The sequence below is a fragment of the Triplophysa rosa genome, linkage group LG9 (assembly GCF_024868665.1).
Source record: "Triplophysa rosa linkage group LG9, Trosa_1v2, whole genome shotgun sequence".
Taxonomy (NCBI): domain Eukaryota; kingdom Metazoa; phylum Chordata; class Actinopteri; order Cypriniformes; family Nemacheilidae; genus Triplophysa; species Triplophysa rosa.
In genome coordinates, this window is record NC_079898.1 from 14,487,185 (window position 1) to 14,507,292 (window position 20,108).

Genomic DNA, 20,108 nt, shown 5'->3' on the forward strand with positions numbered 1-20,108 from the left:
ATGGAAACAGTTTGTAAACTTTTTTAATTGTGAGGATAAGACGTTTGTTTGAACATCTTTGCGTCTGCGCCTGCGCACATATTTGACACAGTTTAAACGATTTTAAAGCTAACAGAGCACGGACGACAGCACGGAACGACAGCACGGACGACAGCAAGGACGACAGACAGGACGACAGCACGGACGACAGACAGGACGACAACAAGGACGACAGACAGGATGACAGACAGGACGACAGCAAGGACGATAGACAGGACGACAGCACGGACGACAGACAGGACGACAGCAAAGATGACAGAACAGAACGATAGTAAAGTTGACAGAACCAAACGACAATAAGGACAACAGTGAAAAAGACGGCAGGACGACATATTAAGATGACTTCAACAGACAACATACACGTCAACATATATTGATTTACCTGAACAAGTAGGCAATGACCGTAGACAAAGACAAATGTATAGTACAAGGCATAAAGCAGTCGACACATTTTTGGCACAAATGGAACCCCATATAGATTGGTGCAATCAAAAAGTTTTTTTGTTGCCACCACACAAATAACAGACTTTTAAAGCATTAGACTGCTGTCTTAAAAGTGATGCTTGGTGTGCCCATTACTTTTTGGTTAAATGGCTGTGCCATTGCCATGCCATTTACTAGATATGTGAACCATGTAGATTAGTACTCAATGCATAGAAACATTTGTGAAAGTCAAGTGAAAAAGTGAAAGTGACCTATTAGTCAGATATGGTGACCCATACCCGAAATGTGACCTCTGCATTTAACCCATCCAGAGAGGTCACATTTCGGGTATGGGTCACCATATCTGACTAATAGGTCACTTTCACTTTTTCACTTCACTTTCACAAATGTTTCTATGCATTGAGTACTAATCTACACGGTTACTTGTTTTGTTTTGTTGTTGTTTTTTATGGTACAAAGGGCAGGGGAGATGAAGTGTCCATGTAATCCTGTTTTCACCTGTTAAAACTGACTTTGTGTTGTGCAGCAGAGGTCATGTGAGGTCAGCAGAGGCCCTGAGGCCTGTTACCAGTTAGGAGTTTGATCTTATATGTCTCATATTATGTAGTAGTGGGTTTTTGTCAAGAATGTTTGTACATTTGAACCCCCAATACCTGTCATTATTCAATATTATATGCTTTTTTAAAATGAGTGTAATGTTATTTACATGTGCATAAAATTAAGAAGTGCGTTGACCCTGCGTTTTGTGTTCTTTAGGCAAACAGATAAGAACTGTTTATCATTTAGATTATATTTGTATCTGGACTGATAGTATGAAGTGACGAAACCAGAATTGTTCAGTTATTTTACCTGGGTTTATGGTGATGTGGGTTGTTGCGTTATATCTATTTTTTTTTTGTCCCAGCCTGAAATGCATCCAGCACTGCCATTTTTGCCATTGTTTTCTAAGAAATATGCTCATTTTGTCTCCGAGGATAATACTGTAGGTGGGTGACGGCAGTAATGAAATAATGAGTTTTCCCAAGTTGCTTTGAGTAACAGTGTTTCATTTTTTGGAATGAAGATACTCCAGACATTCTTCAGTGCCACCTCTCTGTACTGTATATCCACCTACTGCAATTCTCCACTCATTTTTAATCAATCAGGCTGCAGTTTCAAATAACTCTGTACAGCTCTGTTATTGGCTCAAATTCTGCCAACACCCTTCATCTGGTTGGTTACTCATTTAACTCTTGTTTCTCCTTCTCTGCTAAGTGGAAACAGCTGATTTCAGGAATGCATTTGCACAGACACATTACAATGTCCTCAGTAACTCCTGCAAGCGGTGAACCTTTACTTATGTCTGTTTTTCTGACCTCTAATAATTCTGTGCTGGATTTAATGCCAAAATTATTACCTGTAAATTTGGGTATTTTTTAAACATAATACTTGTTAGCTAGTACTACACGGTCAGTACATTTTGTTCTTAGGGAAACAAAACATTAACTTAGCATTTAAAGGTACACAATAGGTCCTTACAAATACACTGTTAAAGGGATAGTTCACCCAAAAATGAAAATTCTGTCATCATTTACTCGAGATGTTCCAAATCTGTATAAATTTCTTTGTTCTAATGAAGACAGAGAAAGATATTTGGAAGAATGCTTATAACCAAACAGATATCGCCCCCATTGACTACAGTACCATAGTAGGAAAAAATACAATGGTTGTCAAAAGTGCCCCTGATTGCTGTCATTCTTCAAAATGTCTTTTTTTGTTAAACAGAACAAAAAAAAGATAAAGTATTTTTTCCTACTATGGGAGTCAATGGGGGGCAAGATCTGTTTGGTTACAAGCATTCTTCCAAACATCTTTCTCTGTGTTCAGCAGAACAAAGAAATGTATACAGATTTGGAACAACTGGAAGGTGAGTAAATGATGACAAGATTTTCATTTTTGGATGAACTATCCCTCTAAAGTACAAAAAGGAACCTTTAAAGGCACAGTTCACCTTTCTTTCATCATTTACTCACCCTCAAGTTGCCAATGGTAGTCAAAAGTGCCCCAGAACTGTTTGCTTTCCTACAACAGAACAAAGAAATTTATAAAGAAATAACTGATTTGGAACAACTCGAGGGTGAGTAAATGAAGACAGAATTTTCCATTTTTGGGTGAACTGTTCTTTAAATGGGGCTACCCCAGTGATGGCTATTGTACCTTTAGAGGTACCAATTTGTACTTTTATCTGAGTGTAGCAAACTATAGTTATTTCTATACTATAGTTCAGTGTTATAATGATAATCCTTAATATTTATGTGGCCATTTGTAAGTCTATATAGGTTTTAACCTACAGTCTGTTTCCATTTTCCAGCAGATGACCACATATTAATATGTAAATATAAGAGAACACGTGGCAAACCAAATCGTATGACAGAACCGAAGACATAGATATGTCAAATAAACCAAAGATCCATGTGTTTTTGGGCGCTCCATGTCCTCAAACACTTGCTTTGGATGTCCAGGGGAAAGAACTCACCCACTGGAGAACAATAGACCTCACTTGGCGTGACGGCAAGTTAATTCCCAAGGATAGTGTTAAAGAGGCCCAAAGACGTGATGAGTGTGGTGAGGTGGTTAACCAGGGCACCGAGGGGAGCACCAGACTGTACTCTGCTGTTGCTCCTGAGAGAGAACCTGTAGCACAAACCAACGAGGACAAAAGTAAATCGCAGGGGTCTCCATCAAAAGGACAATGCATAGAAGAAGAGGAGTTGTGTCCTGTATCAGTGGCAGAATATCTGGATAACTGCTTTTCTAGCTCGCAAACTGATGTAAATCCTGGACAGAGCAATGATGAAAGGTCATCTGTATCCATGGAGACCGAGTTTATGAGTACATGGACAAAATCTCAAGCCTTGCTCCTTCAGGGCAGAGCGGCCTCATCTTATACATTGGGCTTTCCCGGAGACTTGTATTCTCCCCATACGCCTCCCAAACAAACACCCTCAACCTCCTTAAGTTCCCCAGAATTGTACAGTCCTGCGACCAGCCCAGAAGAGATGGGCTTGGGAGGAACCTTACAAAGCTCAGTGGAGTGGCATTATGACAGTCTAAGCCAAATGCATCAAGGAGGAGGGGTAATTATGGAAATCACACCTGACGGCATCCTCTGCTCTCAGGGAACTAATGTAGGTCACGCTGAAAAACCTGTGGACCATCAGGAGATTGGATTTAACGCTGACTCAGATGCACAGATCTCTCCTAGTCCCACTCCTTCTAAAAGGATCAAGTTGTCTTCAACTGTAGCTAAAACCAAAGTAACAGAACAAAGCACAATTAATGCAGTGCGTCTCTGTGGTCCCACAACCCTTCTGGTTAGATGTAAGACCCATGGTGTACGGTATGCTATCTTGGTGGCTGTGGTGCATCCATGCCACTTGAAAGAGGTCAAAGTGAAAACAGGAGCTTCAGCTGGATCCAGCATTCCTTTGGCAACGATCATCGTCACAGACCAATCAGATGTAGAGATGAAGGTAGTGCTATGGCGGACAGCAGCTTTCTGGACTTTGACGGTAAATCCAGGGGATATTCTGCTAATAACAGGTAAAACCAATGAACTCTCCTCAGGAGAACTGTGGATTAGTGTCTGAAAATATTGGTTGTAGAAGTGCTAAATTATATACAACTTATACATGTATGATAAACAAAATACATATTTATACACATGTACAAAACTACAATATTTTATAACATGATACAATAAAGTGTATATAGAAAATTGTAAATAAAGTGTAGGGTATTATTCATCGATTGAGCTGTCAAATGGACGGTTCACCCCAAAAAAGAATTTTGTCATCATTTATTCACCATTACATTTAAACGTTGTATAGAGAATGTGAAGCTGCGAAACGCCAAGTTGAATGTTGCACCATCTTGGGAGGATCGCTGCAAGTGCGTTCAATGCAGTGTTTCGTTTTTCTTGTTTGATTAGGAAACATAACTATGGTAAGTCGGTCTTGCTGTGTTAAAAACTGCAATAGCATTACACAGAGTCATTCAGGAAAAGCCCCTGGTTCTTTCGATTTCTCCATATATCAAACAAAGTGGAGTATGAACCTCCCAAGAGGGCGGCGCCACTGCAACGTAGGGCGTGACGTCAGCTTCACATTCTCTATATGACTTCCTTCTGTGGAACACAAAAGATATTTGTTGTGAAATGTTTCAGTGGTTTTGTGTCCATACAATTCAATGGGGGCCGATGTTTTTTGTTTACCAACATTCTTCAAAATATCTTCTTTTGTGTTCTGCAGAAGAAAGAAAGTCATGCAGGTTTGAAATGATGATAAAATATTTTTGGGGGTGTAAAGGCACCTTTACGATGGATTGATAATTTCAGTAATGTGTGTTGTATAAAATGCCCTGAAGTCTGCATTCATTGTTTTTGTGTTGCTTTGTCAGATGTGACAGTGCACATGGATAAGTGGAAGAATGAGACTGTGCTGCAGTCATCCTTTAATAGTCAGCTTCTGAATCTGGGCCAGATCACAAGGGAACGCATTCCACAAGGTAACATAGAGGTTAAACCAAATCACCTTAAAAGCAAGTCAGTCCACTTTGCAGCCATATTGGAAATGCTAATTACCAAAGCTATTGGTCAAGATTATGTTTTACACATTTTAATCTGGAATAACAGCTATAATTAATATGGTTAAAGTGATACTTCACCCAAAAATAAAAGTTCTGTCATCATTTACTCACCTTCGAGTTGTTCCAAATCTGTATAAATTTCTTTGTTCTGATGAAAAAAAGAGAAAGATATTTGGAAGAATGCTTATAACCAGACAGATTTTGTCCCACATTGTTAGATCAATAGTGAATTGTTGAAATGGCATAACGCTGTTTTAATTTTCTATAATTCTACATAATTATTAACTTCATATATTGTATCCCTGATTTTGATATATTGATGTTGTTTAGCTCCACAGAACCTGAATCCTCATACTTTGAGAGAACTGTGTACGCACCTGTGTGAGAAGCGCCCCCTGTTGGTGTCTCTTCCTCCTCGCAAGCCCCAGGATTTAAATTCCATCCCCTTCGTCCGCCTTGGAGCATTAAAACCTGACACATTGGTTCATGCTCTGCTTAGAGTGAAACACAGTAATTTAATCACATGTATGAAACTGTATTATAGTACAATGTGTTTTAGATGAAATAAAATGTACAGTGACCTGAAAAGCATTTAGATACTTGAGCCACAATTTAAAAAAATGGCATTTATTAAAAAAATAATAACATAATAGCTAAAAGTCTTTTGAATAAACCATGACCATGGGACCAGTTGGTTAAAACATGGTTTATTATTTGCAAAATTTGATAATGAAGGTTATTACATTTAGCAAAAAATTAGCAACATTTGTGTCTAAATATTTATTAGGCATTCTATCATCAGGTAGCTGGTTTGTTTAAATATGTCTTGCATAAATTGTTGTTAAACTGTTATTCAAAGGTGACCAGAGTAAGTCATTGTGACAGATTGATGTTTTTGTTTTGTAGCCTGGCGAGATGAGGTACAGGGTATGTCCAGAGCAGGAGGTGTACTGAAGGCTGTTTTGACTGTGGAGCAGGGAGATGGCTGCCTAGGAGCTGTTGTGCTTTGGGGAGCTGCTCTCTCTTGGCTGCAGCGATTGGAAAGAAACAAAGGTACCGCAGCACACAAACATGTTTGTCCAAATGATTGTTATCCTGCATTATATTTTATTGCTAATGCACCTTTACAGATGCTGTGTGGGAGTTCAGGATGCTGCTAGTCAGACAGGATGTGACCTCAGGTTTGCTTGAGCTGCATTCCACTCCGTGGGGAACCTGTCAGCCTCTCTTTGCTGATGATAATAGATGCAAAGAGTTTTACAGCACTGCATGTTTAGAGAGAACTAGCAGCAGCTTTGAGATTGATCTCAACACACTTCTGTCCCAGAAATTCTCAGGTGAGGACTTTGGTTTTGTTAAAAAATGAAATTATGTAATTTATTACAGCTATGCTTGCATTCTTGTCTTTGTACTCATTAGGTGATGTAGAGCTGAAAGTTAAAATCTCTGCATTCCAGTTCCAAAGCAGTCCATCACAGGAAGCTTCGGTGATAATAGATGGAAACACGCCGTTGGAAAGGATCCTAGACATAGTTTCTGGTGACATCACTTTTAGTGGATGTGGCAAGTGCTCTGCAGAGCTAGACACGGATGAGAATGGCATCTACAGGCCCTGTTACCCCTGCCTGCCACACACAGGAGTGCGTCGATACTATAGGTTTGTTCTTTATCACTCTTTCACACACACACACACACACGCGCACGCACGCACGCACGCACACAAACACACGCACGCGCATACACACACACACACACGCACACACACACACACACACACACACACACACACACAATGGCTAGAATAGATATAAAGTAGTACCTTTTCTAAAAATATAATATTAATAATATTTTAATTACTAATATTAATACATATATATAATCGTGATATAGGACTTAGTTATACGGCCTTGAGTTGGTTTAAAAATTATTTGTCGGATAGAACCCAATGTGTTTCTGTAGATAACTACACATCATCAATGTTAACAGTTAAGAAGGGTGTCCCAAAAGGATCTTTTTTGGCTCCACTTCTTTTCTCTAATTTTATAAATGAATTAAGCAAGGGAATAGTTTCGGCCAAATTGCATTGCTATGCTGACAACACAATTATTTATTCAGCAGCCTCCTCGTTAGCTCAAACTATTGAAATCCTTCAGGATTCTTTTAATATTTTACAGCATAATTGATCAAAACTGAAATTAGTTTTAAATGTAAACAAAACGAAGTATATCATTTTTATCTCTGTGTCATGTACGCCTTCTATTTCTACCTCTGATGGTTTGCATATCGAAAGAGTTCCAGCCTATAAATATCTTGGATTATGGCTTGACGAGAAGATGACTTTTGATGCTCATATAGATTACTTGGTGAAGAAAATCAAACCAAGAGGTTTTCTCTTCCGACAAAAAAATGTCTCTCCTTTGGAGTTAGAAAGCAAATTATACAGAGTATGTTATTACCCATTTGGATTATGGTGATACTATCTATATGCATGCATCCTTATATTTATTGAAAAAGTTGGATGGTATCTTTCATGCTATGTTGCGATTTATTTTAAATACCAGCTCACGTACTCACCATTGTTTGCTGTACAACAGTTTAGGATTGTCGTCTTTATATCGAAGAAGGAAAAATCACATGTTGTTGTATACGGTAAAAACATTAACTGGCATACTCCCAAATTATATTACTAATCTTTTATATTTGCATAGAAGTAACTACTCAACCAGATCATCTGTTGGAATACAATTAGAAATACCAGCAATACATTCAGAGCATGGGAAATCAGCTTTCTCTTATTATGCTCCGTGGTTGTGGAACGGATTTCAAACAACTTTTCAATTAGATACTATTCCTTCCTTGAATACTTTTAAAAATATGCTGCAGCGTACTATGAGTGAACCTTGCTGTTGTTTTAATTAATCTGATATGCATTTAATTTTGTACTGTGTATAGTATGTATTATTGTTGTGATTTTGTTGTGAAATTTTGTACGGCCATCTTGGCCAGGACTACCTGGAAGAAGAGATTTCTTTTGATCTCAATCGAACTTTCCTGGGAAAATAAAGAATAAATAAAATGAAAAATAGCGCATATATGAGGGACAACTAATGTTAAAGGGATATTTCAGAGGCAAAACAAAATTTCCCCATGTTTTACTCACCCTCAAGGCATCCTGACTGAATGTAACTTTCTTCTTGAAGAATAATGCAGTCGGAGTTATAATACCACGTATAATTTTTCTTCCAAGAGGTAGAATGGGAGTGAATGGGGGGCAATTTTTTGAAGCTCCAAAAAGTGCATCCATCGATCAAAGAACTGCTCGACACGGCTCCGTGTTCTTAACACAGGTCTTCTGAAGCGTATCGATGCGTTTGTTTAATAAAAATATCCATATTGACGTTAATGTATTACTACCGTTATCCCTCGGCTGCTTGTGAAGCAGAGGCTTGTTTTTCTGGCAAATGACGCAGACGTGTCGTAAGTTCTGGTGATGAACGCTGCATTTTTCGTTTTGTTCCAATAGGATGCGTCTCCTCTGTGGGAGAGCTTTCGTCACCGTCGGTTGCCGGAAAAACAAGCCTCTGGTTCACGCGCAGCCGAGGATAACGGAAGCTAGACATTAACGTTAATAGCGCTCTCAATATGGATATTTTTCTTAAACAAACGCATCAATTCGCTTCAGAAAACCTGTGTTAAGACCACAGAGCCGTGTCGAGCAGTTCTTTGATTGATGGATGCACTTTTAGGAGCTTCAAAAAACTGCCCCCCAATTTCACTTCATTCACTTCCAGAAGAAAGCCATATTCAGTCAGGATGCCTTGAGGGTGAGTAAAACATGGGGAAATTTAGTTTTGCCTCTGAAATATCCCTTTAACTACATTACCAGTCAAACGTTTGGAGTAATTTTATGTTTCTTATTATTATTTTAATATTTCCTATAGACTTTGAATGCTTTAATGCTTTTTATATTTTTAATTACACTGTAATATTACTCATTATACTGAAATTATTTAATTATACTGTATATTAAACATATATTTAAAATACTTTAAAAATACTTTTTTAAATTTTTTAAAAATGTAATTAAAAACAGATCTTTTTTACCCACATGTTTTAAGAGATTTGATTGTTTTGGTCTCTTAATATTCACCATGGTTCTGTTGATAATTGCCTTTTATTATTTACTTAATTGTTTATTACATTATAAAAAATATATATTAATGAGTTTCTTGAGTTTAGGTCTAAATTTCCTTTCATCCCTTTTAATCACATGCCTGCATGAATCATCTTTTTAGGCCAGTTGTTTTAACTGTGAGAGATGGAGGTAGCCAAACCTGTGTGCTAGTCCCTCCTGCTCTTGTACAGAAGATCCTTTTGAACACTCCCCCAGACAAGCTGAATAAGAGCATAGGTAAGATACCCCCCTTTTTTGTCTTCTCCAGAATATCTGTTGTTTGTGTCTAACTTTTAATATTTTATGTTATTTTAAACAAGGTATCATTCTCTTTGTTCTGTCTAGTTTGTCCAAAGCCCCAGCGTCAGAGGTGAGGTTCATCCAGGTAGTAGCTGACAGGATTAGTTCCATACTGACCGCCATGAAGAACACATTTCTCCTGACTGTCAGAAGCCATTTCCAGTGTGATGAGAACAGCATTCCTGTCATTCAGAACTTTTTATTATTAGACTTTAGCCCTACTAAGGCATGAAGAATTTCCAAGTAATTTAGATGATGCTATGGAGTTTTATGGTCTCCTGTGGTATAGACACTTATCTATAAAATGACATCCGTCGCTGTGATTGACAGCCTCATCCCCACATCACAGTTTTACCATGTTGTTGATTGACATAAGATTAAAACTTGACAAACAGTGTTTATTTGCATGTATGAAATTATTTGTATTACAAGCTTAGCAACGAATGTGATTTTAATTTTTTATTTGTGCTCTCGAAATAAATGCGTACCTATTTATTCCTCTTTGTTGCATAAGGTTTTAACAGTACGTCGCCTTGTACTTATGTATGTGTTTTAGAGTGTAGACTGATATTTAGTTACACAAATATTTATGTATTGTTTTTTTATTCGCAATGTTCTTTTTGAGCGGAAGTTTTGAAGCATATACAAATTTTGTTCCACCTAAACCAATCAAAACTCTCCTCGTATACCACGTGGTTTCGGAAATTCCCCTTGAGTCCAAGCAGTCAGGGGCTTTCCAGTACCCGAGCTTCAAATTCATGGACGTGTACAGGCTCATATGGAACAGGCTAATACTAAATGGGAAAGAAACCCATATTATTTTTTCTTCATGGATTTGTTTATGGTTTAGCTTGTTGCAAAAAATTGCGCAATCGTTCAGTTAGGTAAGCAGCTGACTCTAAACAGAAACTACACGAGATCTGACCAACGTCACAGATAAAAACGGTAAGTTTGCTAACCTAAGTAACTTAATCACGTATTAAATAAAGCGGCATTAAGAGACATATAACGTTAAGTCTGTAAATAGTATAAGCCTGCAATTTTACATAATGACAGTTTGACATAATGATAGTGGTGCATATGAAACACGTAACGTTATGTGGAAACGTTACTGTGTATTGCAGAGATGTGTACATTGTAACAATATACGCACGATGTGGAGCTTTCACTTTTGTGTTATTAAATGCAAATAAAAAAACTGTAAACGTGTTTCATTAATGTGTATGAGAAATATTCAAAAGAAGCTTAATTTACTGTTAGTTTATGCAAAGTTTGTCCTGTGTTTTGTGGGGAAATTCCCGTCAAAAGTCAGATGTACTTTTTGGGGCTGAGTTGCATGTGCACAACAGGGGAATCACATCCCAGTTAAACATTATGTTTGAAATTTTTATTATTTCAATCATTTTAGAGTCTGAAAGCCGGTTTGGATGATCCTACAACAACACACAGAATGGCCGGAGCACTAAGGTACATTTTTCTCCACTTCTGGCGAGTGGCCATTGTGTCAAAATCTATTGAGCTGCCTAGACAACACGTTATTAGCCAGCATTTTGATAACCAAAAATGCTGTTTTAGGTTGCAGTTTAAGAGGTTCAGAGACTGCCTGCTTTAAAATATAAAATTGTAACAATTCTTGTAAAGGATTAAATGTGATTATGTGTAACATGTAGACTTGTTTCAACATGCTATAAATATGCTTATTCTTGCATAAATTATTGCATATTTCACTGAAATTTGCAATATAGGGTCTAGGGGTGTTTTGTCAACAGTTGCTGTAAATATCAGAGTTAAACCTGCCAGATTACCTTATACCATTAGTCAATAATAGGTTCATTGTGGTGTTTTTTGTTTGTTTTGTCTTGTGTTTAGTGTTTAGTGTTTAGTTGTAAAAAGCTGACTCAACCCTCTGTAGAATCCAGTTTTAAAATGAACATTTTTGTCTATTTTTGACTTTCTTTGGTGGCTGTTTGCCAGAAGCACGATGTTATCATTTCACAGAAGAAGGACAGGATGTGGTTGTAATCCAGACGTGTTTTACTCTCTTTTATTTGACGTCAGGATTTACTGTTTTACTCAAAGTGTGACCTTAGGGCATTGACAGCTCAGAAGACAATTCATATTTTACTGTGCTTTTTGCCCCATGAGAAAGAGAAAATGTTTGGTACTTTAAGGCAATCTTAATACAACTCATCCCGAGCAGTGCGCTGCTTCCTCATTCCCGTCAGTGGCAGTTGAAGACACTTGTGCAATCCTGTCATACAGTATCCATGGATAATCAAACAATACTGGAAATATAATGAAATTATACATAATTCCTATCTGATAGAGCAAACTTGTGTATGAACATAGAGCATTAAGAGATTTTCATCAGAATTTCCCGTTTGGGTTTAAGTGGAAGTGTTTGTGGGTTCAAAGATTTGAGCCTGAAGAGGAGGGGCATTCCCCAAATATCAGGGTTGTTCTCTTGGCACAGGTATTGACAGCAGTTTGTAGACATCTGACTAATTCTGTTACACAAATTATTTCATTCAATTTTAGTAACTTACACATAGGAATTTTTTCGCATAGTCATTGGTTTTATTTGAAATGTTGACAGAGGGATTGATAACAGGAATTTTGTTTAAAACACCCAGTACGACGGGAATTCAAAGAAGAAATGCATTTGGAAAGTTGAGGAAATTCAGAAAAGAGAAGGCTTCATGTCAGTGTGATAAAACAATGTACCTGCATTTCTCTGAATATTACGTGTGTGGCAGCACTGAGCTGGTATTCTGGGGGCTTTCCTCTGTTTTTTTTTTTCACTGACTTCCTGGAAGTATCACAAGCGAGTGAGCAATAGAGAAGGAGCGAGGCCGAACAAATCTCATGCACGCATGCTTGTTCTGACAAAGTGAAACAGCTCTACGTAAGTCCTTTGTGTAAAACTGAGAAGCTCTTTTTCTCTGCGTGTTGTTTGTCAGGTAGGCTTAACACCTTCGCTAGATCACGATACTTTGTGGGGAAAAACTGGGGAAATTATGATATCTGTAGGGGTGTGTAGCTCAGTTAAACCAGCCAGTCTGTGTTTTGATTCAGCATGGTGAAGAATACACTAGAACACAGAAGCTCTTGAGTATTTTTGGAGTTTGAGTGAGACGGTCTCAATAAGAGTATTCTCTTACGTTACAGGATGGATGACACACAGTATCCAATGAAGTTTGGAGAGGTGAGCGGCATAATGTCAACAATGCTAATAACTGCTACATTTCTATACATGTATCTCCTTACTTATGGCTGGAATACACTACAAGACTTTTAAAATCTGAACAGATTTTTTTTTAACTAGACATCATACACTTGCAGACTTTTTGAAAGTTTCAGATAGAAACACACTAACTGATCAAATCTGCAGACTGGCACAGACTTTCTGCAACGAGTCCAGACTGAAAGTCTTGAATTTTAGCCTTTAGTCACATTGCCTTTAAAACACACACAAACTTGCTCTCGCATATATTTTTAATATGTAACACTTTGTTAACATCAGATAATACAAACAATGAACAAAAATTTGTAAACAATTTCTTTAGTAATCTATAATAATAAATATTGTTGTTCATAATCCATGTGAACACATTACCAATTTATACTAAAACATAAAAATGTATTGGTATATGTAGAATTCTTCATTGATGTACTGTTTACTATTCTTTAAGTATTCTTCCATGTTGGCTATTGCATGTAAATAATGTTAACATGTATTGTAAAGTGTTATTAGTTAATATAACAATACCAATTGTTGGCATGTGTCTTTAGTCTTTACCATTTATGATGGACCTCCAATATCTGCATCCACCTTTTGAGGTTAAGGCTGAACCCTATGTGCAAGAGACAGGTAACATAACAATGTGTCATGCCTTACTGTTTCATTTTATGACGGTTTGTTTTAGTTATTTATTATACAAAAGTTGTGTATTTCTCTTTAAATCAGTACATGGACCTTATCTGCAGATAATCGAGGAGCCTAAACAGGTGTGTACACATGGGTTTGTAGACTATTTACTTTTTAAAAAAATTAGGTATAAGCCAGGGCCCATGATTTAATGTGTAGCACTTTTTGTGTTAAATTAATTAGTATTAATTTATATAGGTTCACTTATAAACACGACACATTTTATTGTATCGTAATATGTTGCTTTGAATTTGCAGAAAACCTGGGATGATTCCAGGAACAGAACCGGAATTCCCCAAAGTCAGTGTTACTAGTTAAATACGTTTGTATGTGTGTTATATCATTTGTGTGATATGCGTTACAGAGAGGATTCAGATTCCGTTATGAATGTGAGGGCCCGTCCCATGGAGGTTTGCCAGGGGCTTCCAGTGAAAGAAACAGAAGAACATATCCCACAGTCAAGGTAACGGTCTTAGCTGTTCAATGACTATAACATATGCTTTATGTTAAAATGGTTAAATTAACAGCTGTAAACTTTTAGGTTGCCAACTACGCGGGCCACGCTCGTGTAGAGGTTCACTTAGTGACACACACCGACCCCCCTCGCGTTCACGCACACAGCCTCGTGGGACGCCACTGTAACGACAGTGGCATATGCATCATTGATGTGGGGCCCAATGATCTGACAGCACAGTGAGTGAATCATCCAATCACACAATTACTGTTCATTTCATGGTCGCTTTCCTTATTGTGATTGAAGTGAGTTGCGCAAAGCACCCACTTGTGATATTTTTTCAGTGTTGTTAATGTTTTTGTGTGCAGTGTTCATTAACCCTGGCCTCTTCTTTGTCTAGATTCAGCAATTTAGGCATTTTGCATGTCACTAAGAGAGGAGTGGTGGACATACTAACTAAAAGGTTAAGAGAAGAGAAGAGGAGGTTAAAAGAGCCTGGTTATAAGTTTAGTGGTAAGTTTATTTACTAAACTGGGCATATTTTTTAATTTTTGCAGATTTTTTCAATTGAATGCAAATGTTTTCTCACTTTGTTTCTCTTTTACAATTACACAGATGGAGAGGAACAGGCTATTTTGCAAGAAGCCAAAGAATTGGGTAAAAGCATGGACCTAAACATTGTGAGATTAAAGTTCACAGCTTACCTTCAGGATAGCAATGGAGGTTTCACCAGAGCTCTGAAGCCTGTTGTCTCCAACCCCATATATGACAGTAGTAAGTTCTCCCACACAACATTTAGTCATAACGGAATGAACTCAATTCATGAAACAATTAGCAGGGGCGATAAAAAATGACTCTGACTTCAGTGTTGATTTTAAGAGGGGAAAAGACAGATTTGCGAACACAAACAGAAGTTATTTGGGCACTTTAAAAGAAATAAAAACTGAGATACTTTTACCCTGTTCTGCATTGTAATATTGTAATATCAGGCATTGTTTAATAGACTGTAAATCAATATTTTATTTGTTTTTTGTCATTTCTTATTTTCATATTATGTTAATATTAGGGCTGTGTATTAATATCTTTTTATTAGTTCAATGAATTTGCTTATCATTATTTGCTAAGAAAATCTTCATGACTTCAAATGAGACAAAGAAATGCTCATCTACTAAAAACTCTTTATCCAGAATCACCAAATGCATCCAATCTGAAGATTTCCCGCATGGATAAAACTTCAGGATCAGTGCTCGGAGGAGAAGAAGTCTTTCTGCTCTGTGATAAAGTTCAAAAAGGTTATTTATATTTTCTGTCTCTAAAATGGATTAGCAGTCATTTACATATATTTCTTAAATCAAATGATAGACTTACACTTGTTCGTTTCCAGATGATATCGACATCCGTTTCTATGAGGAGGAAGAAGATGGAGGGTGGGAGGCCTTTGGAGATTTCTCCCCCACTGATGTTCACAAGCAGGTGTGTTAGAAAAAAGAACTTGGTTTTCGGTCTGACTGTAAGCGGTTTAAAAAAACTGTACTGACACTGTTTCTTTACCCCATCAGTATGCGATCGTGTTTAAAACACCGGCCTACCGCTGCACAGACATCACACGGCCCGTCACAGTCTTCCTGCAGCTCAAGAGGAAGAAGGGTGGCGACTGTAGTGAACCCAAGCAGTTTACATATATTCCACACAATCAAGGTTAGTAGTGTAGTGTATTCTAAACCAACAGAATACACTGCGATCCTAATTTAGGTTGTTTAATTTGTGTATGATGTAATGTGCGCTGTTTGTATGTTCACTTTTTATCTCCTATTTCTCATGTTAGATAAAGAAGAGGTCCAGAGGAAGAGGATGAAGGCCCTTCCTCAGCCCTACGATCACTGGAGAGGAGGAGCTGGAGGCTTTGGAGGTCCTGGAGCTGGAGCTGGAACAGGGGGAGGAGGGGGAGGAATGGGCGGAGGTTTTTACCATTCTTCATTCAGTCTTTCTCCAACTCGATCAGTCCAGAATTGAATTCAAAACTATGTTCTGATCATATTGTCTGTAGGTTATCAATTCAACCACACATTGGATAATTCAGGATTTTTTGTTCCAAATTGTGGCTTTGGGGGAGGAGCACAGATGTCTAGCTCCGCCCCTCAGACTGATGGATCTCAGAATCAACCAACAAACACACAAGCTCAGCCTGGCTCTCAAATGCAACAGCAATTAATTCAGATCGGTAAGCCTATGAAGCAGCATGAATTGGTTTCTGCTATAAATACGTTGTTTCAAGCTACAGTACACAAATTTACGTTTAACCAGCTCTCAGCAGCTAACACTTACAGGGCGTACGCAAGACATTCAGATTTAGGATGTCTATGCACTCATGCGTGCTTCCTTCCTGTGTCATTTCTACCCACAGTTCTGCAAAATCATGCCACTTTGACAGCAAAGAGCACTGCCCAAGCTTTATTAAAGTACTGCAGCACCGGAGATGTGCAGCCTCTGCTGACTCTACAGAGACATCTGTGTGGAGTGCAGGATGAGAACGGAGACACGTGAGGCTTTTTAAAAATATGAAAGCACTAAAGTCAAAGATGTTCCGTCAATTATACACGATAATAGCTATGTACTAGATTTTGTACGGGCTACCTTTAAAACCCTCTGTGAGGAATAGTAAATCTACAGTTATGAAACATTGCTTATGAGTTGTTGTAGTATAGTGGTCAGACTTTGAGTTTTTTTATTGCATTTGTTTTCCCATAGGCCTCTGCACTTGGCCATCATCCACCAGCAACCTGCTGTGGTGCAGCAACTTATTCATTTAATGACTAAAAGCCCACAGCAGAAGTTCATCAACAAATTTAACAACCTCAGTCAGGTAACACAGCATCTGTCTGCTCTAACAATATTCTTTGACTCTTTCGATCAAACTGTTGTCATAAACGTCAGCTGTAACCTTTCTTTCCCCGTTTAGACACCATTGCATCTAGCCGTGATCACAAAGCAGCCCAAGATAGTTGAGATTTTGATGAGAATGGGGGCAGACCTGAGTCTTCTGGATCGAGATGGTCGAACAGCACTTCACCTGGCCGCTCACACTGGAGATGAAACTATATTACGAGTGGTCCTGGGAATGCTGGGAGAACGCTAAGCCCATTTAGTGAACTGCGCTGACTTCTCAGGTGAGATTTCTGGAGGAGTTGACCCTTTTTATTCAACATTACATGTAATTTTACATGGCTGAGATCTTTTCGTCCTGTGCCTTTCTCAGGTCAGTATCCAGTTCATATTGCCGTGAAGAAAGATGGCGAGCACTGTCTTAAATTGTTGGTGGAGGCTGGAGCAAAAATCAACATGCCAGAGCAGAAAAGTGGCTACACAGCACTACACCTGGCAGTGCGAGACAACCTTCTAAAAGTGGCCTGTAATCTCATTACTGAGGTAAATGACCTGCTGTTAACACAAATTTTCAGCCAACAGCCACCACAAATCTGTCATGTTCATCTGTTGTGGTTTTATACCTTGTTATATCTTTTACAGCTAAAGGCTGATGTGAATGGATGTACGTATGGTGGTAACAGTCCTCTTCACCTCGCGGCCAGTCAGGGTTCTCCTCATCTCTGCTCCATGCTGATCGCTGCAGGTAACAACACGATCTTCTTTCACAGTCTACGTTAAATATGCAAATAATGACAGTCATCAGGGCAAAGGATTTATTATTTATTTAAATCCAGACTGGTTTGCAGACAGCGTAGGCAATATCCCATACTGTAGATCTATTTGGTTGCCATAGTAATGTAGTAACAGCTTAAATGTCAGCACATTGCCAAAACACATTAAGAAGCTTAAAAGTCCAGTGTGTGAAATTTAGCGGCATCTAGTGGTGAGGTTGTGAATTGCAACCAATAGCTCACTCCACCCCTCCCTTTCGAAGCACTACGGTGACTGACACGTAACTAAGATATTGTCGCATTTTTGCTTCTTTGCTGAAGGAGTTCGCATATTTACGAAACATGCTCTGTAGAGCAGTTGGTCCGTTTAGGGCTACTGTAGAAACAACATGGTGAATTCCATGTAAGGGGACCCACGATGTATGTAGATAGAAATAGCTCATTCTAAGGAAATAAAAACATAACATTTCATTATGTAAGGTCTTTATACACCTCTGAACACATAGTTATGTATTTTATATTGCATTTCTGTCAATAGATTCCCTAAAAAAATACACATTGGACTGTTAAGTGTAGTAAAAATTACTGTTTTTTTTTATCAGGTGCCAATAAACGCCTGGAGAACGATGAGCCTCTTTTTCTGAGCTCATCTTCATCAGATGAAGATGACGAAAGCGAAACAAATAACGGCAACAGGCAGCTTCAAGCTGAGATCGTTCAGCAAGTTCAGTGCATGTCGATTTCATCCGAGAGATGTGCATTCAACCCACGCAAGAGACACGCAGCTGGACACACACCGTTTGATCTGGCCAAATGCCAAAAGGTTCGATGCAACATAATAATGTATAGTGTGTAAGCGTCTAAGGGTGGTTGGTTGAATAAATAAATTATTTTTAAATAAATGTAACCTTTCTGTCTCCTTTCGTCTTCCGCAGGTTAAAGATTTATTAGATGGTAGAAAAGCTCCTAAGACTAGTCCTTTTGCTTCCAAAAGGACCAAAATTAGCACAGAGGAAGGTAATGGGAGATTTAATGCATTCTCTCAAAAACCCATACCTCTAACACATGTAATATTTTGGTCATGATCTCATTTATGTTCCCATTCCTGCAGTGAACCAGAGTTTAGATAAAGAGGTGCTTACAAAACTGTGTGATATCCTCATTGAAGACAATGTTCCCTGGAAAAAGCTGGCAGAAAAACTGGGCATGCTCACTTTAACTCACCTGTATCAGGAGAGCTCCACGCCGTGCCAGATGCTGCTGGAGAACTACCAGGTAAGAGACTGCCTCTGTGTTATTTGTGTATGTGTATTGTACAGTACATACATTTCCGATGGTGTTTTTATCCAAAGTGTTTAAGCTATACGTTTTGTGGGAATCAAATCCACAACCTTTGCAGTGATAACAATGCTCCACCAATATGATATATTTATAATACAGAAGCATGTATTTAAGAGTGTTTGTGTATGTGTTCAGTTGAGTGGTGGTCCGGTGGATGTCCTGGTGGAGGCACTTCAGTCACTAGGTGTGAGTGAAGGAGTGAGACTGCTGAAAGACTGCAAACCCAAAGAGGACGAGCAAAATTCAGGTATGCAGCAGAGCATGTAAACATAATCTGAATATATGCACAGTCCATAAATATAATCTCTTTTTGAATAAAATACACACCATCATTTGTTTTCAGATTCTACAGCAGACAGCGGTTTTGGTAGTCAGTCAGGATTCACTATACCCTCTTCCATTGGAGAGGGTGTAGCGAATCCTGCCGTGGCCAATCACTGATCATCAAGATCCATCCATTGAGGAAAACGTGGCACTTTATTTAGAAGCCTCTGCTCAGACTGATGGGGCGAACTGACGGCTAACTATTCATCATCTCAACCATGTGGAAATATAAAGCACATCGCAGAAGGATTCAAAGAGGATTGTCCTGAGGTCAAAAGCATACTGGTATTACATAACAAAACATTACAGCAGTTCTCAGTTGCTTTGAGACACATCGATTCTACTGGGTTTGGACTGAAACTGTGATTTTAGTGCAGACATTTCAAATACTTGTATTTAAAGAACAACAACTTGCTAAAAGTCACATCACGGTAACAAGTACAGCTGTAATCTTCGAATATATTTGCGGTATGTGTAATAAGTCTGTTGTAAGCTCTTGTTTGATATATGCAGCCTTTGAGAAAACTCTTGCGTATTTGTAGATCGCGAAGCAATGCAATGAATTTCGTCTATTTTCTGATACATCTTAATACCTTCATTCAACACTTTTATTTATGTTTATTTTTGGTTGTTGTTATGTGCTTGTGCTGTGGATGAGTAAACATGTGCATGCATGTTTTAATAAAGCTATTGTGTACATTATTTTTATCTTTATAATGAAACACAACATTGTATGGTTATAAACAACAACAGTTATCATTTCAAAACTGATTTATTTTGCCTGTGCCTGCAAAACAAACATTATAGCATTGTTTCTTTGAG

At 38.2% G+C, this 20,108-nt stretch overlaps 2 protein-coding genes across 2 annotated transcripts; both read left to right on the forward strand.

Annotated features, from left to right (window-relative positions):
- The first annotated feature begins 2,372 nt into the window (after positions 1-2,372).
- Positions 2,373-6,760, forward strand: shld2 (shieldin complex subunit 2). The gene is made up of 6 exons (XM_057342376.1): positions 2,373-4,065; positions 4,921-5,028; positions 5,440-5,634; positions 6,016-6,162; positions 6,240-6,446; positions 6,567-6,760. The coding sequence occupies exons 1-6, from the start codon at positions 2,913-2,915 to the stop codon at positions 6,650-6,652; spliced, it is 1,896 nt and encodes a 631-aa protein (XP_057198359.1). The 5' UTR covers positions 2,373-2,912; the 3' UTR covers positions 6,653-6,760.
- A 3,505-nt stretch (positions 6,761-10,265) lies between these two features.
- Positions 10,266-19,988, forward strand: nfkb2 (nuclear factor of kappa light polypeptide gene enhancer in B-cells 2 (p49/p100)). Its single transcript, XM_057342375.1, is given in 24 exon segments — positions 10,266-10,528; positions 10,992-11,050; positions 12,752-12,788; positions 13,376-13,454; positions 13,551-13,591; positions 13,876-13,974; positions 14,053-14,204; positions 14,366-14,478; positions 14,581-14,739; positions 15,153-15,257; positions 15,350-15,438; positions 15,525-15,663; positions 15,791-15,925; positions 16,013-16,186; positions 16,370-16,505; positions 16,714-16,828; positions 16,925-17,132; positions 17,222-17,391; positions 17,491-17,593; positions 18,224-18,444; positions 18,557-18,638; positions 18,733-18,896; positions 19,098-19,209; positions 19,306-19,988. Coding segments are annotated over 23 exon segments (2,748 nt in total). The 5' UTR covers positions 10,266-10,528; positions 10,992-11,033; the 3' UTR covers positions 19,404-19,988.
- The last annotated feature ends 120 nt before the right edge of the window (positions 19,989-20,108 follow it).